The sequence below is a fragment of the Neofelis nebulosa genome, chromosome 17, assembly GCF_028018385.1.
Source record: "Neofelis nebulosa isolate mNeoNeb1 chromosome 17, mNeoNeb1.pri, whole genome shotgun sequence".
Classification (NCBI taxonomy): domain Eukaryota; kingdom Metazoa; phylum Chordata; class Mammalia; order Carnivora; family Felidae; genus Neofelis; species Neofelis nebulosa.
Window position 1 is genome coordinate 14,892,774 of NC_080798.1, and position 21,772 is coordinate 14,914,545.

The window sequence follows — 21,772 nt, forward strand, 5'->3', positions numbered from 1 at the left end:
CAACAATGAAGCAGTGGAGCCCGGTGTGGGGCTCGAACTCACGAACCGTGAGATTATGACCTGAGCCGAAGTCCAGTGCTCAACCAACTGAGCCACGCAGGTACCCCAAGATAATTCTCAGCCTCCTTTAATGATCTGGATCAGTCATTCCTAAGTGAGGATCCACCGGTCACTCTTTTTTTATTTTTGTAATATTTGTTTATTTTTGAGAGAGAGAGCACAGGCAGGGGAGGGGCGGGGAGGGCAGGGGACGGGGGGGGGGGGGGGGTCGGGCAGAGATTCCAAAGCGGGCTCTATGATGACAACAGCGAGCCTGACACGGGGCTCGAACTCACCAGCCGTGAGATCACGACCTGAGCCGAAGTTGGACGCTTAACCGACTGAGCCACCCAGGCGCCCCTCCGATTTTGTAATGCTGTTGTGTGGACCGGTGTGTTACTAGAGGTAAATCACCCGGAAGAATGCCTGGCGCCCCGTCCATGCTCGTTAAAGTGAGATCGTGGTTTTCAGACTTGGTCGCGCATTAGAATCACCTTGGCGGGCTTGTTGAAACATCGATTGCTGGGCCTTCCCCTCCCCTCGGAGTTTCTTGCCTCTCGTTAAAGGGAGCCTGGGAATTTGCATTTTGAACGAGTTCTCAGGCCGAACTGATGCTGCCGGTCCCGGGGACCCTACTTTGAGAACCGCTGACTTAGATGTCACCGTTACCGGTCTCCAGCTCCCTCTCTGGTGCTTCTGCAGTCACCTCAGGTGCTCTGGAATCGCTCTTTCCGCTGACTCAGGCCTCTGTCCCCCCCTCTCCCTCCCTTCTGGCACCAGTCTGGACAGTTGGATTCTCTGTGCTGGTAATTGGAGCTCCGAGCCCAGCTTTCCGCTGAGAGTGGCCCCAGGCTCCACCTGTTCAGGGCACCTGATTGATGGTTCCATCCACCACAACTGTTCCTTTTTTGGCGGCCTTCAGAACAGTCTCCAGCTTTCTTACATAAGCAGACACCTTTCCTCCCAACCCCGGGGAAGGGGCCACATCACTCCTGACAGCTGTCTGGCTGTCTGTCCACGCCAGCCTCGACCACTCCCACTCACCCGACCCCCATCACAGACATTTCTTTGCTTTGCCAACACAAAGGGCTTTCAAGGCAGCGCCGGGGGCGCCTGGGTGGCTCAGTCGGTTGGGCATCTGACTTCGGCTCAGGTCATGATCTCACGGTTCTTGAGTTCAAGCCCCACATGGGGCTCGCTGCTGTCAGCGCGGAGCCCGCTTTGGACCCTCTCCCTCTCTCTCTCTCTGCCCCTCCCCTCGCTTGCGCTCTCTCCGCCTCTGGCAAAACTAAACATCGAAAAATAACTAAATTTTAAAAAATAAAGGCAGGGCCAGGCACCTGAGACTAATGTCACATTGTGTGTCAGCTGTACTCAAATTTTTACAAAATTAAAAATTACAAAATAAAGACAGGACCAATCGAGCCCCCTCGGCCAAACTCCTCCGTAATGCGGCCTGCTGGCTGGAGCAAGGAGGTCAGTGCGGCTGGAGCTGAGCACGAAGGGGAGGGTGGCAGATCAGGACAGAGAGAGACCAATCGTACAAGGCTTTATGTCATGAGAAGAGCTAACAGTTGTAAAATTTTTAAATCATTTTTTAAATTGTGTATATATTGTATACATAGTACTATATATATACACTATACGTATATAAACACATATACATATGTATACTATATTTCCATTACATATAATACTACATAGGATATTGTACATCTTTGTACACACATATTTGCACATTTATACATATCTGGATCTATGTATAGTTGAAAAAATGATACAGTGAGCACACACGTAGCCACTACACAGGTAAGAAATGGGACATAGCCAGTCAAAATCATCCCTGACATTTGTCAACCCTGGACCAAAAGTACAAATGGAGGCGCATGGGTTCACACCCATCTCTTCCCACTTCTGTCCACATCCTGAATCCTTGAGGGGTCATCCATGCATTTATGTGGACACCCTCATCTCCATATGAAAATGTGGTCCATCTCCCAGACCACCTCTTGCCCACCCCTTGGATCTAGAGGCGTGCAGACCAGCATGACCTGGCCTGGGTGTCGGGGGCCAGGTGGGCTAGGAAGAGGGGCATACAGATGCTGGAAGGTTCAGGAACACTTGGCTAGGGGATTCTAGAGAATTGGGTACTCAGCATGGTCTAGAACTTCACTGTTCAAGAAAGTAGCCGCTAGTCACATACGGCTATTTAGATTTAAATTAAAAAAATGAAATAAAACTTTAAAATTCAGTTCCTCAAAAAAGAAAAAGAAAAATTCAATTCCTCAGTAACACTGGCCACATTTTAAGTGCTCGGTGGCTACGTTAGGCTGGTGTGTATCATACTGGACAGTGCACGTAGAGAACATGTCTATTATTGCAGAATGTTCTATGGGACAGTGCTAGTTAGGAAGGAAGCGTGGTAAGGGTTCTGTAAGACAGGGAAGTATGACCCCTAAACAGCAGGCAACAGAAACTGCCTATGAGAATAAACAGAAGTTGGATTTAACAGACAAAGCCTTCAAAATAGCATATGTTCAAATAACCAAGAGGAATCATGATTTTAAAAGTAAAGGGAAGTTAGACAATAATGACTTACCAAATTGAAAATATCAGTTAAGAGTCAGACATTACAGGGGCGCCTGGGTGGCTCAGTTAAGTATCCAACTTCGGCTCAGGTCATGATCTCACGGTCCGTGAGTTCAAGTCCCACATCAGGCTCTGTGCTGATAGATAGCTCAGAGCTGGGAGCCTGCTTTGGATTCTGTGTCTCCCTCTCTCTCTGCCCCTCTCCTGCTCTCCCTCTCTCTCTCAAAAATAAACATTCAAAAAAAAAAAAAAAAGACTTGGGCATTATAAAATAGAGCCAAGTGGAAACCTGGAGCTGAAAAGTACAATAACTGAAATGAAAACTCACTAGAGGGGCTCACCAGTAGATCTGAACTAACAGAAGAAAGAATTAGCAAATGAAGATAGATATCATGCATTTCAAAGAATGGAGAGAAAAAAGAATGAAAAAAAACGAACAGAGAGCCCCAGAAAAATGCAGGACACCATTAAGTCAAGCAATATACACATAATCGGAGTACCAAGAGGAGAGGAGAATAAGGAGAAAAATTACTCTAAGAACTATGTTAAGAAATATATTCTAGGGGCATCTGGGTGGCTCAGTTCGTTAAGCATTCGACTCTTGATTTCAGCTCAGGCCATGATCTGACAGTTCGTGAGTTCGAGCCCCGCAGTGGGGCTGACAGCACAGAGCCTGGAGCCCACTTCGAGTTCTGTGGCTCCCTCTCTCCCTCTGCCCCTCCCCTGCTCATGCTCTGTCTCTCTCTCAAAAACAAATAAACATTGAAAATTTTACTAAAATTAACATAATGTAAGAGAAAGCAGTTGAGGAAGAATAGAGGAGGAAAAAGGATGTGAGACACATCGAATATAAAAAGTGAGAATTACCAGTCAGGGGTGAATACTTGCTTTACATTTGTGTGACTAAAGAGTCATTCTCATGACTTTTCCAGAAGACAGAAGTTCTGTTCCAAGAGAGCTGGATGTTTCCACTATCCAGAAACAGAAATAGGCAGGATTTAATTTTTTTAATAAGACAAAACAAAAAAATGGCAAAAATTTTAAGGTACTGAAGAATATAATGAAAAGCAAAACCAATGAATATATAAGTATATGAATATATATGTATATTCATTCTCAATATATGTGTGTATATATACACATATATATTCATTCTCAAGTCAGTTAACATACCGTGTAGTCTTGGTTTCAGGAATAGAATCCCGTGATTCATAACTTACATATGACACCCAGTGCTTATCTCAAAACCAACAATTTTTAACCTCATCTCAAGATCTGAGCCCTGGGTGTACTTGTTGCTACTGGGTTTAACATTTGTTTTGATTACAAAATAATATGCCGTATTTGATCAAACTGAAGATGCCTTGTATTATAAAATACAGCATTGGCCTATTTACCACTAGGAAAAAAAAATTGCTAGCAGTTATGCTGACACAATGTGTTGTTACCACTGACAGTATTTAGCATACATTTACTAAAAGAGCACTTTTAGATTTATTTAGAAAAAAATTGTTTAAGATTTTACTTTTTTAGGGGCGCCTGGGTGGCTTGGTCGGTTAAGCGTCTGACTTCGGCTCAGGTCACGATCTTGCGGTCCGTGAGTTCGAGCCCCGCGTCAGGCTCTGTGCTGACAGCTCAGAGCCTGGAGCCCGTTTCCGATTCTGTGTCTCCCTCTCTCTCTGCCCCTCCCCTGTTCATGCTCTGTCTCTCTCTGTCTCAAAAATAAATAAACGTTAAAAAATTAAAAAAAAAAAAAAAAAAAAAAAAAAAGATTTTACTTTTTTAAGTAATCTCCACACCCAACACGGGGCTCGAACTCACAACCCCAAGATCAAGAGTCGCAAGCTCCACCGACGGAGCCAGCCAGGCACCCCCTAGAAAAAGATTTTTTTTTTAATTTTTTAAAATTATTTATTTATTGGGGCGCCTGGGTGGCGCAGTCGGTTAGGCGTCCGACTTCAGCCAGGTCACGATCTCGCGGTCCGTGAGTTCGAGCCCCGCGTCAGGCTCTGGGCTGATGGCTCGGAGCCTGGAGCCTGTTTCCGATTCTGTGTCTCCCTCTCTCTCTGCCCCTCCCCCGTTCGTGCTCTGTCTCTCTCTGTCCCAAAAATAAATAAAAAATGTTGAAAAAAAAAAATTATTTATTTATTTTTGAGAAACAGAGTGAGACAAAGCATGAGCGGCGGAGGGGCAGAGAGAGAAGGATATACAGAATCTGAAGCAGGCTCCAGGCCCTGAGCAAGCCGTCAGCGCAGAGCCTGATGCGGGGCTGGAACCCACGAACTGTGAGATCATGACCTGAGCCGAAGTCAGACGCTCAACCGACTGAGCCACCCAGGTGCCCCGAAAAAGATTTTTTTTAACAGATCGCTCTTTGTTATCTACAATGAAAAATACAAGCATAATTAATTGGTTAAGGTATATCTACGACTTCCTCATGCTCAGAATCTGATTTCTCCATCATTTTCCCCCAAAATTTTACTGTGAAAATTGTTAAACATACAGTGAATTTGAAAGAATTAAAAACAAATTTTTTTTAACGTTTATTTATTTTTGAGACAGAGAGAGACAGAGCATGAACAGGGGAGGGGCAGAGAGAGAGGGAGACACAGAATCTGAAACGGGCTCCAGGCTCTGAGCTGTCAGCACAGAGCCCGACGCGGGGCTCGAACTCACGGACTGTGAAATCATGACCTGAGCCGAAGTCGGATGCTTAACGGACCAAGCCACCCAGGCGCCCCTGAAAGAATTTTATAGGGAACATAATATCAACCTAGATTTACCATTCATATGTGTATATATATTTTTTTACACCTGATTTATACACAGCTATCCATCTATCCGTCCATCAATGCAGACATTTTGACTCATTTTCTCATCTTCTGACTTATTTTCTGACTTAAGAGTTCTTGATGTTTGTGCTTCCCCGTAAACATCGTCCTTGTGAAATCAAGAGTGTTGTTGACGGAGCATTTCTTAGAAAAGCGCTCAACTTTCTTCCTTTCACTGTGTCAATGACAGGGCTACTGGACAAGAACTGGGATTTGTATTCCTTTTTCAAATGGTTTTTAAGTGATATGTGCTGAAACATTACGGGATGCATCAGGACTGCTGTCCAGTGGAGGGCAACTAACTATAAGATGCCCTCAATTACAGGATTAAACCCGATTTGTAGAGATCTTGCAAGGTGAAAAAACAGAGGGGCTCAGAATTAATAAAATCATGTAGACACCACTGATTGAACTCTTAACCGAGTTCACCACTGATTGAACATCACTGTGATGGTTTTCAAACTTTTAATTCTTCTTAATGTTTATTTTTGAGAGAGAAAGAGAGAGAGAGAAACAGAACATAAGCAGGGGAGGGGCAGAGAGAGAGGGGGGAGACACAGAATCCAAAGCTGGCTCCAGGGCCTGAGCCATCAGCACAGAACTCAATGCAGGGCTCAAACTCACAAACCCACGAGATCATGATCTGAGCTGAAGTTGGATGCTTAACCGACTGAGCCACCCAGGTGCCCCACTGTGATGGTTTTCAGATGAGGAAATGTCTCTAAGGTTCTCTGCCCCTCAGTCTCCCTCCATCTAACCCTCATCTCCCCGCCCCCCCCGTCTCTATATTTCCCTCTCTGCCTCAATCACTTTCCCAGTGTCCCCCCACCCCCACTTCTCTCCACCTCCCTCTTTCTCTCTCTCCCTTGTCTCCCATCTCTGCAGCTCTCCCTGTTTTGCAGGCTGCCCTTAAGGTAGTTGAGGGTTCTGACTCTCCTCACTGTTCTAGCTCTTTCTTCTCCACGCTGTAAGGAATGGTGAATTTGTGCTCCGGCTTCCTGGCTGGAGGAAGCTGGAGGAAAGGCAGAGGGAGGAAGTGCTAGGATGGTGGGCTTGTCCCATGAATTTGCAACATTTCTATGCCTTTTGAGATGATCACATATTATTTCATCTTTAACCTGTGAGTGAGCCAGGACGCACTGGCACAGTTTGTAATGTTGAGATATTTCTGTATTTCTGACAGCATCCCTATCATTTCTTATGAATTACTGTCTTAAAACATTGCTGAGTTCAATTGGTTCATATTTGACTTGGAATTTTTCCTTCTGTTTTATGAGTTCCATTTGCCTAGTTTTTTATTGTTTCTCTAGGTTTGCTAAGGGAATTGTGCCAACCATTCAAAAGATTTTTTGTAATTTTTAAAATTTTTTTTTTAATTTATTTTTGAGAGAGAGAGAGCAGGGGAGGGGCAGAGAGAGAGGAAGACACAGAATCCGAAGCAGGCTCCAGGCTCCAAGCTGTCAGCACAGAGCCTGACACGGGACTTGAACCCACAAACCACAGGACCATGACCTGAGCCAAAGTTGGACGCTTAACCAACTGAGCCACCCAGGCACCCCAAAAGATTTTTTTTAGTTTATTTATTTCTTTTGAGACCGTGTGTGTGTGTGTGTGTGTGTGTGCGCGCGCGGGGGGGGGGGGGGGGGGAGGGGCAGGGAGAGGGAGAAAAATCCCAAGCAGGCTCTGCACTGTCAGCACAGAGCCCATCGCGGGGCTCCATGTGACCGACCATGAGATCATGACCTAAGCAGAGATCAGTAATGGAAAGCCAACCAACTGAACCACCTGGGTGCCCCTCAAAAGATTTTGGTAGCGTTCCTTCCTTTTTCTATTCTCTGGACCACTTTCTAATCCTAGCAATTCTTTGTCTCACTATATGGTAGAACTGGCTATAAATCATCTAATGTCAATCTTAGAGTGTAGACCTTTTACTTCCTCTGTTACTTCTTTGGTTATTGGTAATTCAGACTTTCTACTTATTGTCATTAATATTTCCATGGAGAAACCCTATTTTCATTTGTTTGCTTGTGTATATTTTGGGGAGTATAAAATATCCTCTGCTCTGTTGATGCCTGTAGGAGCCAGCTGTTGTCGATCCTGATTGGGCGGCAAGGATAAGGGGTGGGGTCTTAAGTCCTGATTGACATTGCTGGAAACACTCCCGTAAACTTGGAGAGAACGTCCTCTGGCAAAGCGGGTCGCAGTGGCTAAACACACGCCCACTTGGGTTGACCGACCAGTTCGTAGACCTGGGAAGCAGCGGTCCCTGTAAATGGGGTGGAGGAGTGCTGCCCGCCCGCAGAGGGAATGGAGGACCGCACCATCACGGAGCAGCATCTGGCATGTTATGTGCGTCTGGCGCCCTCTGGAGCTCAAATGTGGGTAGTGACCCTAGAGTTAGGCAACGCGGCCTCCACCCAGGCGGCGCCCAAATCTTGGCTACACCTATTATCTCAAACTCTCAGGACCTTGCTCGGTGCCCTCCAGGGTCACACTACCGAGTCAGGGCTCCACCACCAGGACCCCTGCTTGGCCGCGGTATAAGACGCAGCTTCCAATTCGTCCAAGGACAGACACCCCCGTCACACGCAGGGAATTGGTTAAAGGTCTCTCCCCACCACCCCCCGCCCCCACTTTTTAATGTTTTCTTTTTCTTCACTGTTCTTACAGCAGAATAATAAGACGAACACGCGTGTATCACCACCCAGTTTAAAAAATACCTTGGGTTTTTGCTTAACCTTAAAAAATTGTTCCTGGGCGCCTGAGTGGGTTGAGCGTCCGACTGCGGCTCGGGTCATAATCTCAGGGTTGGTGAGTTCAAGCTCGGCATCGGGCTCGCTGCTGTCAGCACGGAGCCCGCTTCGGTGTAAGTCTTTCACCTGTTTGGTTAAGTGTATTCCTAAACGTTTTATTCTTTTGTTGCTGTTGTGAGTGGGGTTGCTTTCTTACGTTCTTTTCAGATAGTGCGCTGCCTGTGTGTAGAAACGTGACTAATTTCTGTGTGTTGATGTTCTATCCCGCAACTCGACTGAATTTGTTTATTAATTCTTTTTTTTTTTTATTTTTTTATTTTTTTTTATTTTTGGGACAGAGAGAGACAGACAGAGCATGAACGGGGGAGGGGCAGAGAGGGAGAGGGAGACACAGAATCTGAAACAGGCTCCAGGCTCCGAGCCATCAGCCCAGAGCCCGACGCGGGGCTCGAACTCACAGACCGCGAGATCGTGACCTGGCCGAAGTCGGACGCTTAACCGACTGCGCCACCCAGGCGCCCCTGTTTATTAATTCTAAACATTTGTCGCTGGGTTATTTTCTACATAGATGATCGCGAAGAAAAACTCTTCTGTTTCTCCTCTGCTCTCAATACTCCACGTCTGACACCAGATGTATGTGGGTTTTCCCACACCGAGCACTTCTCAGACCCTGGCGGGGTGTCCTACAATTTAACAGAGTTTGGACATTATCTACCTGTGGTAGCATCAGATCCCACAGGGAAAGGTCTCGGTCCTACAAGACTGTCCCCCACGTCCAGCTCCAACTTCAAGTACAAATTGTCACCTGTGTTTCTGACCAACCAGCTAGAAGTCAGGGATTCCCAGTCTCCCTCCGTGGGTTCGATTATTTGCTAGAACTGCTCACAAAACCCAGGTCAACGGTTTACTTATTAGATTACCATTTATTAAAAAGGTTATTGGGGCCCCTGGCTGGCTTAGTCGGTAGAGCATGTGACTCTTGATCTCACGGTTGTGAGGTCAAGCCCCACGTTGGGCATAGAGTTTACTTTTTTAAAAAAAGGGAAAAAAAGAAAAGGTTATTAAAGATGTGAATGAACAGTAAATGAAGAGACACATAAGGCCAGGTCTAGAAGGGTCCTGACACAGGAGCTGCTGTCCCTGTGGAGTTTGGGATGCTTCATCCTTCTGGCACACAGATGTGTTCTTGTTAACCAACCCAGTAGCTCTCCGAACCCTGTCATTTAGGATTTTTATAGAGGCTTCATTATGTAGGCATGATTGGTGAACTCACTGACCATTAGTAATCAACTTAACCTCCAGCCCCTCTCCACCCGCTAGACGTCAAGTTGTGGGGCTGGAAATTCCAACTCTCTGATCCCAGGATTGGTTCCCTGGCAACCATCCCTTCCCCACCCCCCAGTTTCCCAAAAGTCACCTCGTTAACATAAACTCAGTCTGGTTGAAAAGAAAAGGGCTTTTTAAAAAAATGTTTATTTATTCTTGAGAGAGAGAGCATGCAGGGGAGGGGCAGAGAGAGAAGGGAACAGAGGATCCGAAGCGGGCTCTGTGCTGACAGCGGGGAGCCCCATGTGGGGCTCAAACTCACAAACCATGAGATCATGACCTGAGCCAAAGTCGGAGGCTCAACCGACTGAGCCGCTCAGGTGAAAAGGGCTTGTTTTGAATAAAACACTCATTTCACCTTCAGTGCACTGGGGCTGTATCAGGAACCAAGCACAAAATCCAAATATTAGGACAAAAGACGTGCCCCTAAGGCTCTAACCACTGGTGAAATTACAGGATTTTGAATGCTGTGAGCCAGGAACTGAGGGGGAAGGCTAACATATACAGTTGCCCCTTGAATAACCTGGTTTTGATCTGCGTGGATCCACTTATAAGCTGATTTTTTCATAAAATATATGTCCAGGGCTGTAAATGCCTTTTCTCTTCATTATGATTTTCTTTTTTTTTTTAATTTTTTTTTTTAACATTTATTTATTTTTGAGACAGAGAGAGACAGAGCATGAACGGGGGAGGGGCAGAGAGAGAGGGAGACACAGAATCGGAAGCAGGCTCCAGGCTCCGAGCCATCAGCCCAGAGCCTGACGCGGGGCTCGAACTCACAGACCGCGAGATCGTGACCTGAGCCGAAGTCGGACGCTCAACCGACTGAGCCACCCAGGCGCCCCATTATGATTTTCCTAATAACACTTTCTTTTTTTTCCAGTTTACTTTATTGTAAGAATACAGTATATTCCACATATATAGAATACGTGTTAACAAAGGGTTTATGTTATACGTAAGGCTTCCGGTCAACAGTAGGTTATTACTAGTTACATTTTGGAGGGAGTCAAAAATTATACACAGGTTTTCAACTGCGTGGGGGTTGGCACCGCTAAGGCCCGTATCGTCCAGGGGTCAACTGTACTTTCTTATTGTACTTTTCACAGGTATCACAATATCACAGTCTACCCCCTGACCTTTGGATACAGATCTCTTAAAGCAAATTGATTATAAAAGTCAGAGGAGGGGCGCCTGGGTGGCTTGGTCGGTTAAGCGTCCGACTTCGGCTCAGGTCATGATCTCACGGTCCGTGAGTTCGAGCCCCGCATCGGGCTCTGTGCTGACAGCTCGGAGCCTGGAGCCTGCTTCCGATTCTGTGTCTCCCTCTCTCTCTGACCCTCCCCCATTCATGCTCTGTCTCTCTCTGTCTCAAAAATAAATTAACGTTAAAAAAAAATTTTTTTTAAAAAGTCAGAGGATACTAGCACATTACTAGGGTCCCATTTCAGCCATTAATCCAGTCAAATATATATATATGTGTGTGTGTGTGTGTGTGTGTGTGTGTGTGTGTGTGTCAGGGCACCTGGGTAGCTCAGTTGGTTGAGCATCTGATTTTTTATTTTGGCTCAGGTCATGATCCCAAGGTCATGGGATCGAGTCCTGCATCGAGCCTGCTTGAGATTCTCTCTCTCTCTCAAAAAAAACAAAAAACAAAAAAAAAACAGGATATATATATATATATATATATATATATATATATATATGAAAGTGTCTCCAGGGCAAAGCTACTCAGGTTTGAAGCTGCCATTTGGTCTTGTCAAGGTTCCAAAAGCAGACATACTCTTGGCTTCACCCAGTCAGGCATCTGGTACAGTTAAGCTAAGAGACAGTATCCTCTCTCGTGCTGAGCCTCTTCCAAGGTGTTAATGCAACGTTGAGTCTCTCCCTCATTGCATAACCTGTGTATTCACTCCTTTACCCTCAGCTGCTATTCCTTCTTTTTCCTTTTATGCCCAAACTTTTCCACCCTTGGAAGGCACCTTGAGTTTGGCCACCATACTGGTCTGGACTGCAGGCAGAAGAACGAGCCCCTTCCCCAAGCCCACCCCTCCAGCGGGCGGTCTCCCCCACCAGGCAATACAGTTGCGTCCGCTGTTAACCCCAGTCTTGCCAGATGCCGTGAGGGCACAACCCATCTCATCAGGCCCTTGGGAATTCTGACATAAGGTTTAAAAATACAGAGGTTCTTAGGGAGGGATCATCCTCTTCCCGGCTTCTGGTGTGGTAGCCCAGGTCCTGTGACTGCGGCGTCAGATAGGGTACAAACCGTAGAGGTGATATAGAGAAGAAAGTACGTCAGTCCCCTCCCCCACCCCCTTTCCCCAGATCCACAGAAAAGCAGAGGGCTCCATCCAGTGGGGACGCTCCTTTAGCCCAGCTCATGTGGAGTCTGAGAACACACTCGTGAAGGTGTGCGAACCGGTTTTTCATGCTTTTATGGAAAGCATGCACCTCCGCATTTTGGACAACCAGTGTCCGAATTGCCCGTTCCAATTCTCCATCCCGCTAGTGCTCTGGGGAAGAGCTCTCTCTGCACATTGTCAGACACTGTGGGCTGTAGAGTGTGTCCCTCATCTGAAGAAATGACAGTCATCTGTCCACACTGGTGCAATCTTCTAGTTCTCTACGGTGCCCTGAGGGTTAGCCTGCTTCAAGTTAATGCACTCCTTGCTTGCCGACTTGAGGCCTTTGATTTGTGACAGAATTAATTTGCTTTCTTTGAGATATGCAGACCGCTGGCCTTGGGGAATAAAGGGCCAAAACGTCCCCAGGCCACAGAGGCCAAGCAAGTCGATTTGAAGTCCCCTTAGCTTTCTGATGAGCCCAGCAATCTTTTAGCAAAATGTTTTTCTTTTTCAAGGTCACACGAATGACTTTACTGACCTCCCTCTGCTCCCCTGTAGACCTTGCCCTCCTTTTCGGAAAGAGCAGAGTATTCTCCAATGACCCCCAGATACCAGGGAACCAAACCTTCTTGCACAACCCGCCCAAACTCCAGGCACCAAGGAACTCGAACTTCTTGCACAACTTCCAAGCTCCGAGATAACTCTGTAGCTGGCATCATCGAGTCCGCATGTAATCAAGAAATGTCACAGACAGCTGCACTCCCTTAACCCCTTTAAAAATCTCTGGGCCAGGCGGAAACCTGGGAGTTGGCCTTTGGACAAGAGTCTGCCTTCTCCCCAGGTGGCCAGCCTCCCGAATAAAGCTCATATTCCTTTCCAATAAAAGCTCATCTCTTGATGGGCAGCCGAACTTGGGTTTCAGGAACATGAGCGTGTCCTTCTGCCACGGGGTAGGCAAACCCGGTCCAGAGTCAGTGTCTATTCCTGTCAGATCGCATCTGTAGTCCCCCTCCCCGACCTCCTCAGGGCTCCCAGCATCAGTCTCACTTGCCAGCTACCACCATGTCCGGACCACCAGGGAATCTGCCATATAAACGTCTGCAGGCTCTTGTAGGCAGATAAAACAGCTCTTATTGGCGTTTTGTGCCCAGAGGGTGCAAGGGGAATGGGTCTAGATCTAGCCCACATCGGCATTGTTGTAGAAATATCCATTCATCCAGGCGCCTGGGTGGCTCGGTTGGTTGAGTGCCCAACGCTTGATTTTGGCTCAGGTCATGATCTCACAGTTTGTGGGATCAAGTCCCACGTAGAGCTCTGCGCTCACAGCAGGGAGCCTGCTTGGGCTTCTCTCTCTCCCTCTCTCTCTCTGCCCTTCCCCTGGTATCTAAATAAATAAATAAATAAATAAATAAATAAACATTTAAAAAGAGAAAAAAGAAATATCCACTCATTGCATGACCACTAGAAGCAAGCATACAGCAATATTCGCTTGTTGAATCCGATCACCTTCCAAATCTGGAAAGGGATTCTTCTGATGCACAACAACATGTCCTACTTTTATGAACCCCTCAGATTCTCATAGTGATTTCTCTAGGCTGTTCCCCCTATGGGCATCCCTTGATTAGGGGAGGTTTCCATTGCTCTTCTGACTGTACGGCCAAGCCATTGGCCACTGCCCATGGGCAGGGGCCTATTCTACTGTTCAAATCTTCTGTCATGCTAGGAAAACACCGTGAAGTTCAGCCCACTGAGCTGACTTTTTTTTAACTTTCTTCAGTCAGAGAGGCTGTCTTCCAAACAGGATGCTCTCCACTCACCTTGGAACTTTGGTCCACAGACCTAAGCAGTACTTGGTCAATCAGTTGAGAGCTGTTCATAGGCACTGTCCAAGTGACACTAGAGTCCAGTGGCTCCTCTCATGGCTCCAAAGTCTCTCCTAGAAGAAAAGAGGCTCTCTCATGTCCCCCAGGCAGCAAGATCCCATATAAATTATTTCCATTTTATTATGGAACTCTTGTGGGTACTGACATCCCCAGTAAAACATCTCTCCAACATCACCCAAGACATTATGGGTATTTCTGGTTTCTAGAAACCAGAAGGTCCATTAGTGAGAAGGACAGTTTCCACTGTTCCAATAGCAAACTCATAGGGATAACAAGCTTTCTTCTCAAATGGGAATCCTCTGGTCCAGAGCCCCAGTTGTCATTACTGAAAGATGCTCACAGGCTTTTGCCAGGAGGTCCAGTCTACACTCCACATAGGGCAATTGCACAGAGAATTTGTACTACCGGCACTCAGCCTTCCATTTCTCACTGTGTGGTCTCGGGCAATCTTACTTGTTCCGGATTTACCACATCCAGTGAATACTGTGGCTGGAAGGGCAGATTCACATGCTTTCTGGTTTACAGTATGAGGTAGGAGAATCATTCCCCGCTCAGACACAACGTCCACCCCATAACACAACCAGGTGAGAAACACCACTATTGTGGAGGAATCCTGTTGAAACATTTCGACGACCATAATCCCACCAACCCTTGTATCTTCATGTTCTCTCAGTCTGATTGTAGCCTGCATCGGATGGATTTTTGTACCCATGTCAACGAGGTCTGGAAACTCCTCCACCCCCCTAACCATTTTAACTTTGGGCTTCCAGGAAGAGGTTGAGCCAAGAGAGCTCTTGTCAATCTTCATCTTGATTAATCTGCCTAATTATTGCCTGAGGCGATTGCAAGGCAGGTTTCTCATTATCATCTTTGACTCTTGGCTTTTAAAATGTCTCCAAACTGGGGCACCTGGGTGGCTCAGTCGGTTGGGCGGCTGACTTCGGCTCAGGTCATGATCTCGCGGTCTGTGAGTTCGAGCCCCGCGTCGGGCTCTGTGCTGACAGCTCAGAGCCTGGAGCCTGTTTCCGATTCTGTGTCTCCCTCTCTCTGACCCTCCCCTGTTCATGCTCTGTCTCTCTCTGTCTCAAAAATAAATAAACGTTAAAAAAATTAAAAAAATAAATAAATAAATAAAATGTCTCCAAACTAAGGTAAATAGAACAAACTTGTTTGGGGCTCTTTAATGTTGGGAGGCCAGTAGGGGGTCCTTTTGGCCTGCCCAATCTTGGGTAGTACTATACTAAAATCTTTGTTTGAACTCCACCAATATCCATTTTATTCATCCCATTTCTTTTTCCTTTTTTTAATGTTTATTTATTTTTGAGAGACAGAAAGCAAGTGGGGCGGGGGCAGAAAGAGAAGGGGACAAAGGATCTGAAGCAGGCTCCATTGCTGACAACAGAGAGCCTGATGGGGCTCGAACTCACGATCTGTGAGATCATGACCTGAGCCAAAGTCGGACGCTCGACCGACTGAGCCACGCAGGCGCCCCTCATTGCATTTCTTAATAAGCACCTAACCAGCAAGGATGTGGGTGTTCATGTGGTAGGTCAGGGCCAGTGTGGATGGGGCTGAAGTGTCAGCTCCTGTTCCAGGGGTTGTTGGTTTGCAAGCTACCCAGGAGCTTGCCAGATATGATTTGAAACCGGCCACCGTACAGAGGGCAAGAAAAGACAGAAGAGGCAGACTACTCCAGATTGGTAAATAGCAGGTTTAATAATGAGGGAATTTACACTGGCTGTGGGGAAAGTCAAGTGGAATGCATGTTCCAGGGACAGGGGAGGGGGTAAGGAGCCTCTGATTGTCAATGTCCAGCTCATGGGTCAACCAGCAGTCTTATCCTTTCTATAACCTCTTCCAACACGGGCTTGGGGGCACGGACTCTAGGCAACTCCATCAGCTGGGATCAGCATGGGTGAACACTGGGTGAGTCCTCAGTAGCAAAATTTGCAGGTGTCCCTGAGGGCCACACGGGCCACTTGAATCCTCGTGGTGAAAGCTGCTGGAGTCTCCCTACTCTCTTTTTCTTCTGAAGTGCTTCTGAAGCTGTCAGGGGTAAGTGCATCACAGCCAAGGAGATCCCTCTTTGGCAACAAACTCTGTAGAACTGGGGATGAGATGACACAGGTAAAATGCCTCCTATGCTTTTCTATGAGGCCTCAGGTTTTATGTTCCCCTGGGTTGCTGTGCTTCTTGCTTATACTCCAGAGCCCTCTCTGAGCTATTTTCATCAGTGAGTAGTTAGTTGTTAAATCATTGTTTTGTGGAGACACAAGTGCTGCGACCTCCTAGTCCACCACCTTCCTAATGTCCCTGTGACTTTTTTAAAGAGATAAAGGTGGTCCATGGGGAACAGGTGCAAGAGAGCTTCGTCTATATGGCATTGATTTTAGTTGGAGTGCTTTCATGGAGCTAGGTCAGTTGTGACAAGCTAGCACCCAAGGAAAACTAACTGGTTTCTACTACCATTCTAAAGGCACCTATGACTGCCCTTAATACTGAAATTTGGTTGAGACGGTACTCAGAGTACAGAAGTTACACAGGCAATGATAAGAGGTAGATTGTTGGGGCGCCTGGGTGTCTCAGTCAGTTAAGCGTCTGACTTCTGCTCAGGTCACGATGTCTCAGTTCACGAGTTTGAGCCCTGCATCAGGCTCTCTGTTGTCAGCAATGGAGCCTCAGGTTCCTCTCAGCAATGAAGCATCAGGTTCTGTGCTGACAGCTCAGAGCCCGGAGCCTGCCTCAGATTCTGTATCTCCCTCTCTCTCTGCCCTTCCCCTGCTCATGCTCTGTCTCTCTCTCCCTCTCTCTCTCTCAAAAATAAACACTAAAAAAAATTTTAAAGGTAGATTCTTTTTTTTTAAGTTGATTTATTTTGAGAAAGAGAGAGAGAGAGAGAGAGAGAGAGAGCGCATGAGGGGGAAGGGGCAGAGAGAGAGAGAGGGAGAAAGAGAATCCCAAGCTGGCTCCATGCTGTCAGCACAGAGTCCAATGCGGGGCTCGAACTCACAATGATGACCTGAGCCAAGATCAACGGACACTTGACTGAACCACCCAGACTATCCTAGATTTCTTTCTTCTCACAGAGAAAGGCAAATTCCTGGGCTCTGGTCCATTTAGACTTCGTTGACCCATGAAAGGCCTTTGGAAACGTCTCTTAGTTGGTCAGGATTTGGATCATAGATCTTTCTCAATAAGGGTGGGTATGTCAGCCATATCTCCTGAACTGGGACACCTGGGGGAGAGGTACTGATCTAGATCATCATCCCCAGGTAAGGCATATAGTTGTATAAGTTGATCTATGTCATAGGGAATGGAGGCCCAAGGAGGATCAGGGTCCCCCAGACATATCTGTTGGAGATCATGAGGTGGAGAATCCCAAGACGAATTCCACTTGGAGGGACCAGCGCCTGGAGATTGCTCGCTATCAGGAGACTGAGGTAGTTCATGGTCACAGGCATCCAAAATGCTGGGACTCCCGGGATGAGTGTTTGCTGAAGTTACAGGTAAGGGAGGTTGCTCCTCTTTGATTGAAATCGTCTGGCTTGATGATTTTAGTGACGAATTTGAATCAGTTTGTTGCTGCTCTTTCTTCCTTTTCACGCGCTGGTTCTTAAACCAAGTCTGGGGAGAGAGGAGGTGAGCAGGTTAAGGGGGGTTGGGGGGGGCAGGTCTAAAGGGAAATCCTCATGTTTCACAGGAATTAGCTTCTTTTGGCATGAGAAGGCTAGTGTCTCATCTCTTCATAGTTATCTGAACAAGGGACATTTCCTTCTATCCTCTGCTGTCCTGAGTTCCAGAAGGCAAAGGGAGTGTAAGATCGTGACAGAGCACTCAAACCCTAGATCAGGAGGGGTTAAGGCAAGGTGCTTCTGTCTTGGTGGATGCCCAGCATTTTCAGACAGACTCCTGAAGACCAAGGATTTGGAGTGGGAGTCTAGCTTGGGGTGTCTTCGGGATTCATTCGGGGGTTCTCATACCCCGAATACTCTGTGGCAACTTAGTTGCAAGGCATCTAAATGACCGAACGGTCTGATTAGGGAGAATCTAGACGTAAACAGGAGCTGACTCCAATGGGCTTATCTGAGATCCATCGCTGTGTAGCATTATGGGTCTGGAGTCAGAAAGGTCTGGGCTCAAATTCTAGCTCTTATGTTTATAATCCTTGGAGGATTCTCTGCGAGCTTAGTGTTCCCTAATAAAATGGATGGTCATAAGAATAAAACCATAAGACATCTGTCTGCGCACATACCGGTTGTTCAATAAATAGGAATTACATGATGACTAAAGTGTATATGAAGCTCTGGGTTAGGTGTGCTGTGTAGACACACACTCAGGGACATACCTTTATCACGGATTCGTCTAGCTGAGTAGATGAAATAAGTTCCATCATGGTAACCCAGTCTGGGTACATGGTCTCTTCGAACACTTGTTTCAGTGCTTGAAGCTGTTCTGCACTAAAGTGTGTGCGCCTCCGGCGAGCATACCTTTGCTCTTCTGCAAAAGGAATAGACACAAGGCTTTCATTAAAAAAAAAAAAAAAAACAAAAAACATTCAAAGATAAACTTCTTACCTGAGCCTGACCCGAGAGCCAAGAGCTTGGTCTTAAAAGTTGACTCAAATGGATAAAGAAGATGTGGTTTATAGATACAATGAAATACTACTTGGCAATGAGAAAGAATGAAATCTGGCCATTTGTAGCAACGGGGATGGAACGGGAGAGTGTTATGCTAAGTGAAATAAGTCAGGCAGAGAAAGACAGATACCGGATGTTTTCACTCATATGTGGATCCTGGGAAACTTAACAGAAGACCATGGGGGAAGGGAAGGGGGAAAAAAAGACACAAACAGAGAGGGAGGGAGGAAAACCATAAGAGACTCTTAAATACAGAGAACAAACTGAGGGTGGATGGGGGACAGGGGGAGAGGGGAAAGTGGGTGATGGTCATTGAAGAGGGCACCTGTTGGGATGAGCACTGGGTGTTATATGGAAACCAATTTGACAATAAATTTCATTTAAAAAATTCAAGAGGTAAAAATATAGGGAAAACTCCAATTAATTAATTAATTAATTATTTAAAAGTTGACTCATGGAACCCACTCTTCACCATCTTGCTGGGATTGCTCTGCACCACTGAAATTGTTTCCCCTATGCGAAAATGGTTCAAGCCTGGTTTAAGAGCAAGTAACTGTCCTAACTGTCCACTTGTTCTAGAGGAATATACTAGTTCTGGAAAGCAGTGTGGAGGTTCCCCAAAAAATTAAAAATAGAACTACCCTACAAGCCAGCGATTGCACTACTAGGTATTTACCCAAGGGATACAGGTGTGCTGCTTCGAAGGGGCACATGCACCCCCATGTTTCTAGCAGCGCTATCAACAATAGCCAAAGTATGGAAAGAGCCCAAATGTCCATCTAAGGATGAATGGATAAAGGAGATGTGGTATATATACACAATGGAGTATTACTCGGGAATCAAAAAGAATGAAATCTTGCCCTTTGCAACTGCGTGGATGGAACTAGAGGCTGTTATGCTAAGTGAAATTAGTCAGTCGGAGAAAGACAAATATCCTATGACTTTATTCATACGAGGAATTTAAGATACAAAACAGATGAACATATGGAAGGGAAGCAAAAATAATATAAAAACAAGGAGGGGGACAAAACATAAGAGGCTCTTAAACATAGAGAACAAACAGAGGGTTGCTGAAGGGGTTGTGGGAGGGGGGATGATCTAAATGGGTAAAGGGCATTAAGGAATCTACTCCTGAAATCATTGTTGCACCATATGCTAACTTGGATGTAAATTAACCAATAAGTAACAATGAATAAATAAAAACAATAAATAAATTAAAATGAATAAATAAATAAACCTACGCTAAAAAAAAAAAAATATATATATATATATACTAGAAACTCATAGCCTAGAAAAATGAACCAGACTAGTGGGAGAAAATATATCTTTCCTCGGGGTGCCTGGCTGGCTCAGTTGGTTGAGCTTCGGCTCAACTTCGGCTCAGGTCATGATCTCACAGTTTGTGAGTTCAAGCCCTGCGTCGGGCTCTGTGCTGACAGCTCGGAGCCTGGAGCCTGTTTCGGATTCTGTCTCCTTCTGTCTCTGCCCCTCCCCACTTGTGCTCTGTCTCTGTCTCTCAAAAATAAATAAATGTAAAAAAAAATAAAAAAAAAAAAGAAAATATATCTGTGAGGACAGTTGGAATTACATAGGGTAGTGACATGATTATCAATGTTAGATTCATTTGAGTTCATATGATTCATAGAGTATTTGAGACTCTGTTGCCCTAATTAGCCATAGACTCAGGGTCACTGCCATCTACACCGGTCGGCATGTGAGATCTTGAAGCTGATTTGGCCATTTATCAATGAGGCCAGTGAGAGGAGCAGGTATGGAGCTTAGTGACCTGAGAATGAATGTTGATTCTCCCATTTATTAGCTCTCTCACTCTGGGAGTATCACTACACTTATATTATTTACCCCTTTTCTCTACCAGTAAAATGGTCCCATAGTTCACTTGCTTTGGGGAAGAACTGAGTATCCAGAAAGCAAGTCTGTTAATTACAGCCTCTGTGTATAATAGGTGCAGAGCGGGAGTTGTTTTATTGTTTAAAATATAAATGTAAAACCATGGCATCTAGCAATATTCGATCCATTTTCCATAGGAGATTCTGTTTATGTAGGGGGCCCTTATTCTTTATATATATATATATATATATATATATATATATATATATATATCTTCATACATTAAGAAAAATTAATAAAATAGAGCAAAGAGTCTCAATTTCACTAGGTAATAAAGAAATGGAATATGGATCAAATATTAAGTACTATCTTGTATCCACTGCTGAAAATAGGACAGTGGGGGTGTACCTGGGTGGCTCAGTTGGTTAAGCATCCGACTTCAGCTCAAGTCATCATCTCACATTTCATGAGTTTGAGCCCCACGTCAGGCTCTGTGCAGACAGCTCATTGCCTGGGGCCTCCTTCAGATTCTCTGTCTCCCTCTCTCTCTGCCCCTGCCCCCCTTGTGCTCTCTGTCTCTCTCTCTCTCTCTCTCAAAAATAAACACTTAAAAAAATTTTTTTAAAAGAACATGGAAAAACAAAAACTCACGGTACACAGTAATGGTGGAATCCAGTTACAAAATGTGTTCCAATGCTTCCTGTTGGTATAACCCAGTGGTTCCCAAAACTGACCACTTGGTGTTGGCAAGATGCTACCACAAAGTCTCACCATCTTGCCTCGGCCTGTCCACGGCCCAACTGCTCAACCTCTAGCACTGCAAGCATTTGTTGCCCTTGCCCCAGCTTACCTGCCATAATATCCTTTTGAAATGCAAGGACTCCTTCTGTCGTGTGTTTGCTGAACTTCTGAATTCGGTCTATGTATCTGCTGGGTTTGAGGACTCCCATTTATACAAAATTTTGACGTAGTATAGACCCTGCCCTACCCCGCCCTAATGTCACACCCTCTGGTAATCCATTCAACACGTGCTCCTTGAGAACCTGTTCTGTGCCCCATGCTGTGCAGGGCCCTGGGATAAAGCGGTGATTCCAGACTTCATCTCTGACCTCAAATGGTGGAGGAAAACAAATGGAAGTCAAAATGGATAAAACGTTCAAAAATTTCACTCTGGGAAAAAGAGAAAACACGCAGGATACAGAGAGAAACAGTAAACTGGGAAGGCAATTGAATCCAGAAGGTGAAGGATGGGCTCTGTGCGTTGGGCAGCTACTGGTGAGACCTCGCAGGGTGGGGATGAGGTTCCGGGGATGGGAGGTGCATGGGGAAGCCCCTCAAACAAAGCAGCAGCAGGCAAGGGTCAAGATCTTGGCAGAGCCTAAATGGTAGACATTCTTGTAACTTCTGTTAGAGTTTGGATTTGGGATGGTTGAAAGCCCAGGGAGAATTCTGAGCAAGGGAACTTAACCGATACGTTGCATTTTTAAAAAACTTATGCCTCCTGGGGTGCCTAGGTGGCTC

At 45.8% G+C, this 21,772-nt stretch overlaps 1 protein-coding gene and 1 long non-coding RNA gene across 2 annotated transcripts; one reads left to right on the plus strand and one right to left on the minus strand.

Moving 5' to 3' along the window:
• The first annotated feature begins 279 nt into the window (after positions 1 to 279).
• On the plus strand, positions 280 to 12,808 carry LOC131499230 (uncharacterized). Its single transcript, XR_009255766.1, has 2 exons — positions 280 to 444; positions 12,442 to 12,808. It is a non-coding gene; the product is annotated as an uncharacterized LOC131499230 (long non-coding RNA).
• Positions 12,809 to 16,943: 4,135 nt separating this feature from the next.
• Positions 16,944 to 21,108, minus strand: LEUTX (leucine twenty homeobox). The gene is made up of 3 exons (XM_058708946.1): positions 21,102 to 21,108; positions 18,112 to 18,263; positions 16,944 to 17,390 (listed from the first exon to the last, which is right to left on the minus strand). Exons 1-3 carry the CDS (start codon positions 21,106 to 21,108, stop codon positions 16,944 to 16,946), a joined length of 606 nt encoding a protein of 201 aa, XP_058564929.1.
• Positions 21,109 to 21,772: the final 664 nt, after the last annotated feature.

What these genes read in the sequence shown, in the direction of transcription:
- LEUTX (XM_058708946.1), bottom strand. An exon ending in TAGACGAATCCGTGATAAAG is followed by an intron (nt 17,391 to 18,111) that starts GTATGTCCCTGA and finishes CTCTCTCCCCAG; the next exon opens with ACTTGGTTTAAGAACCAGCG.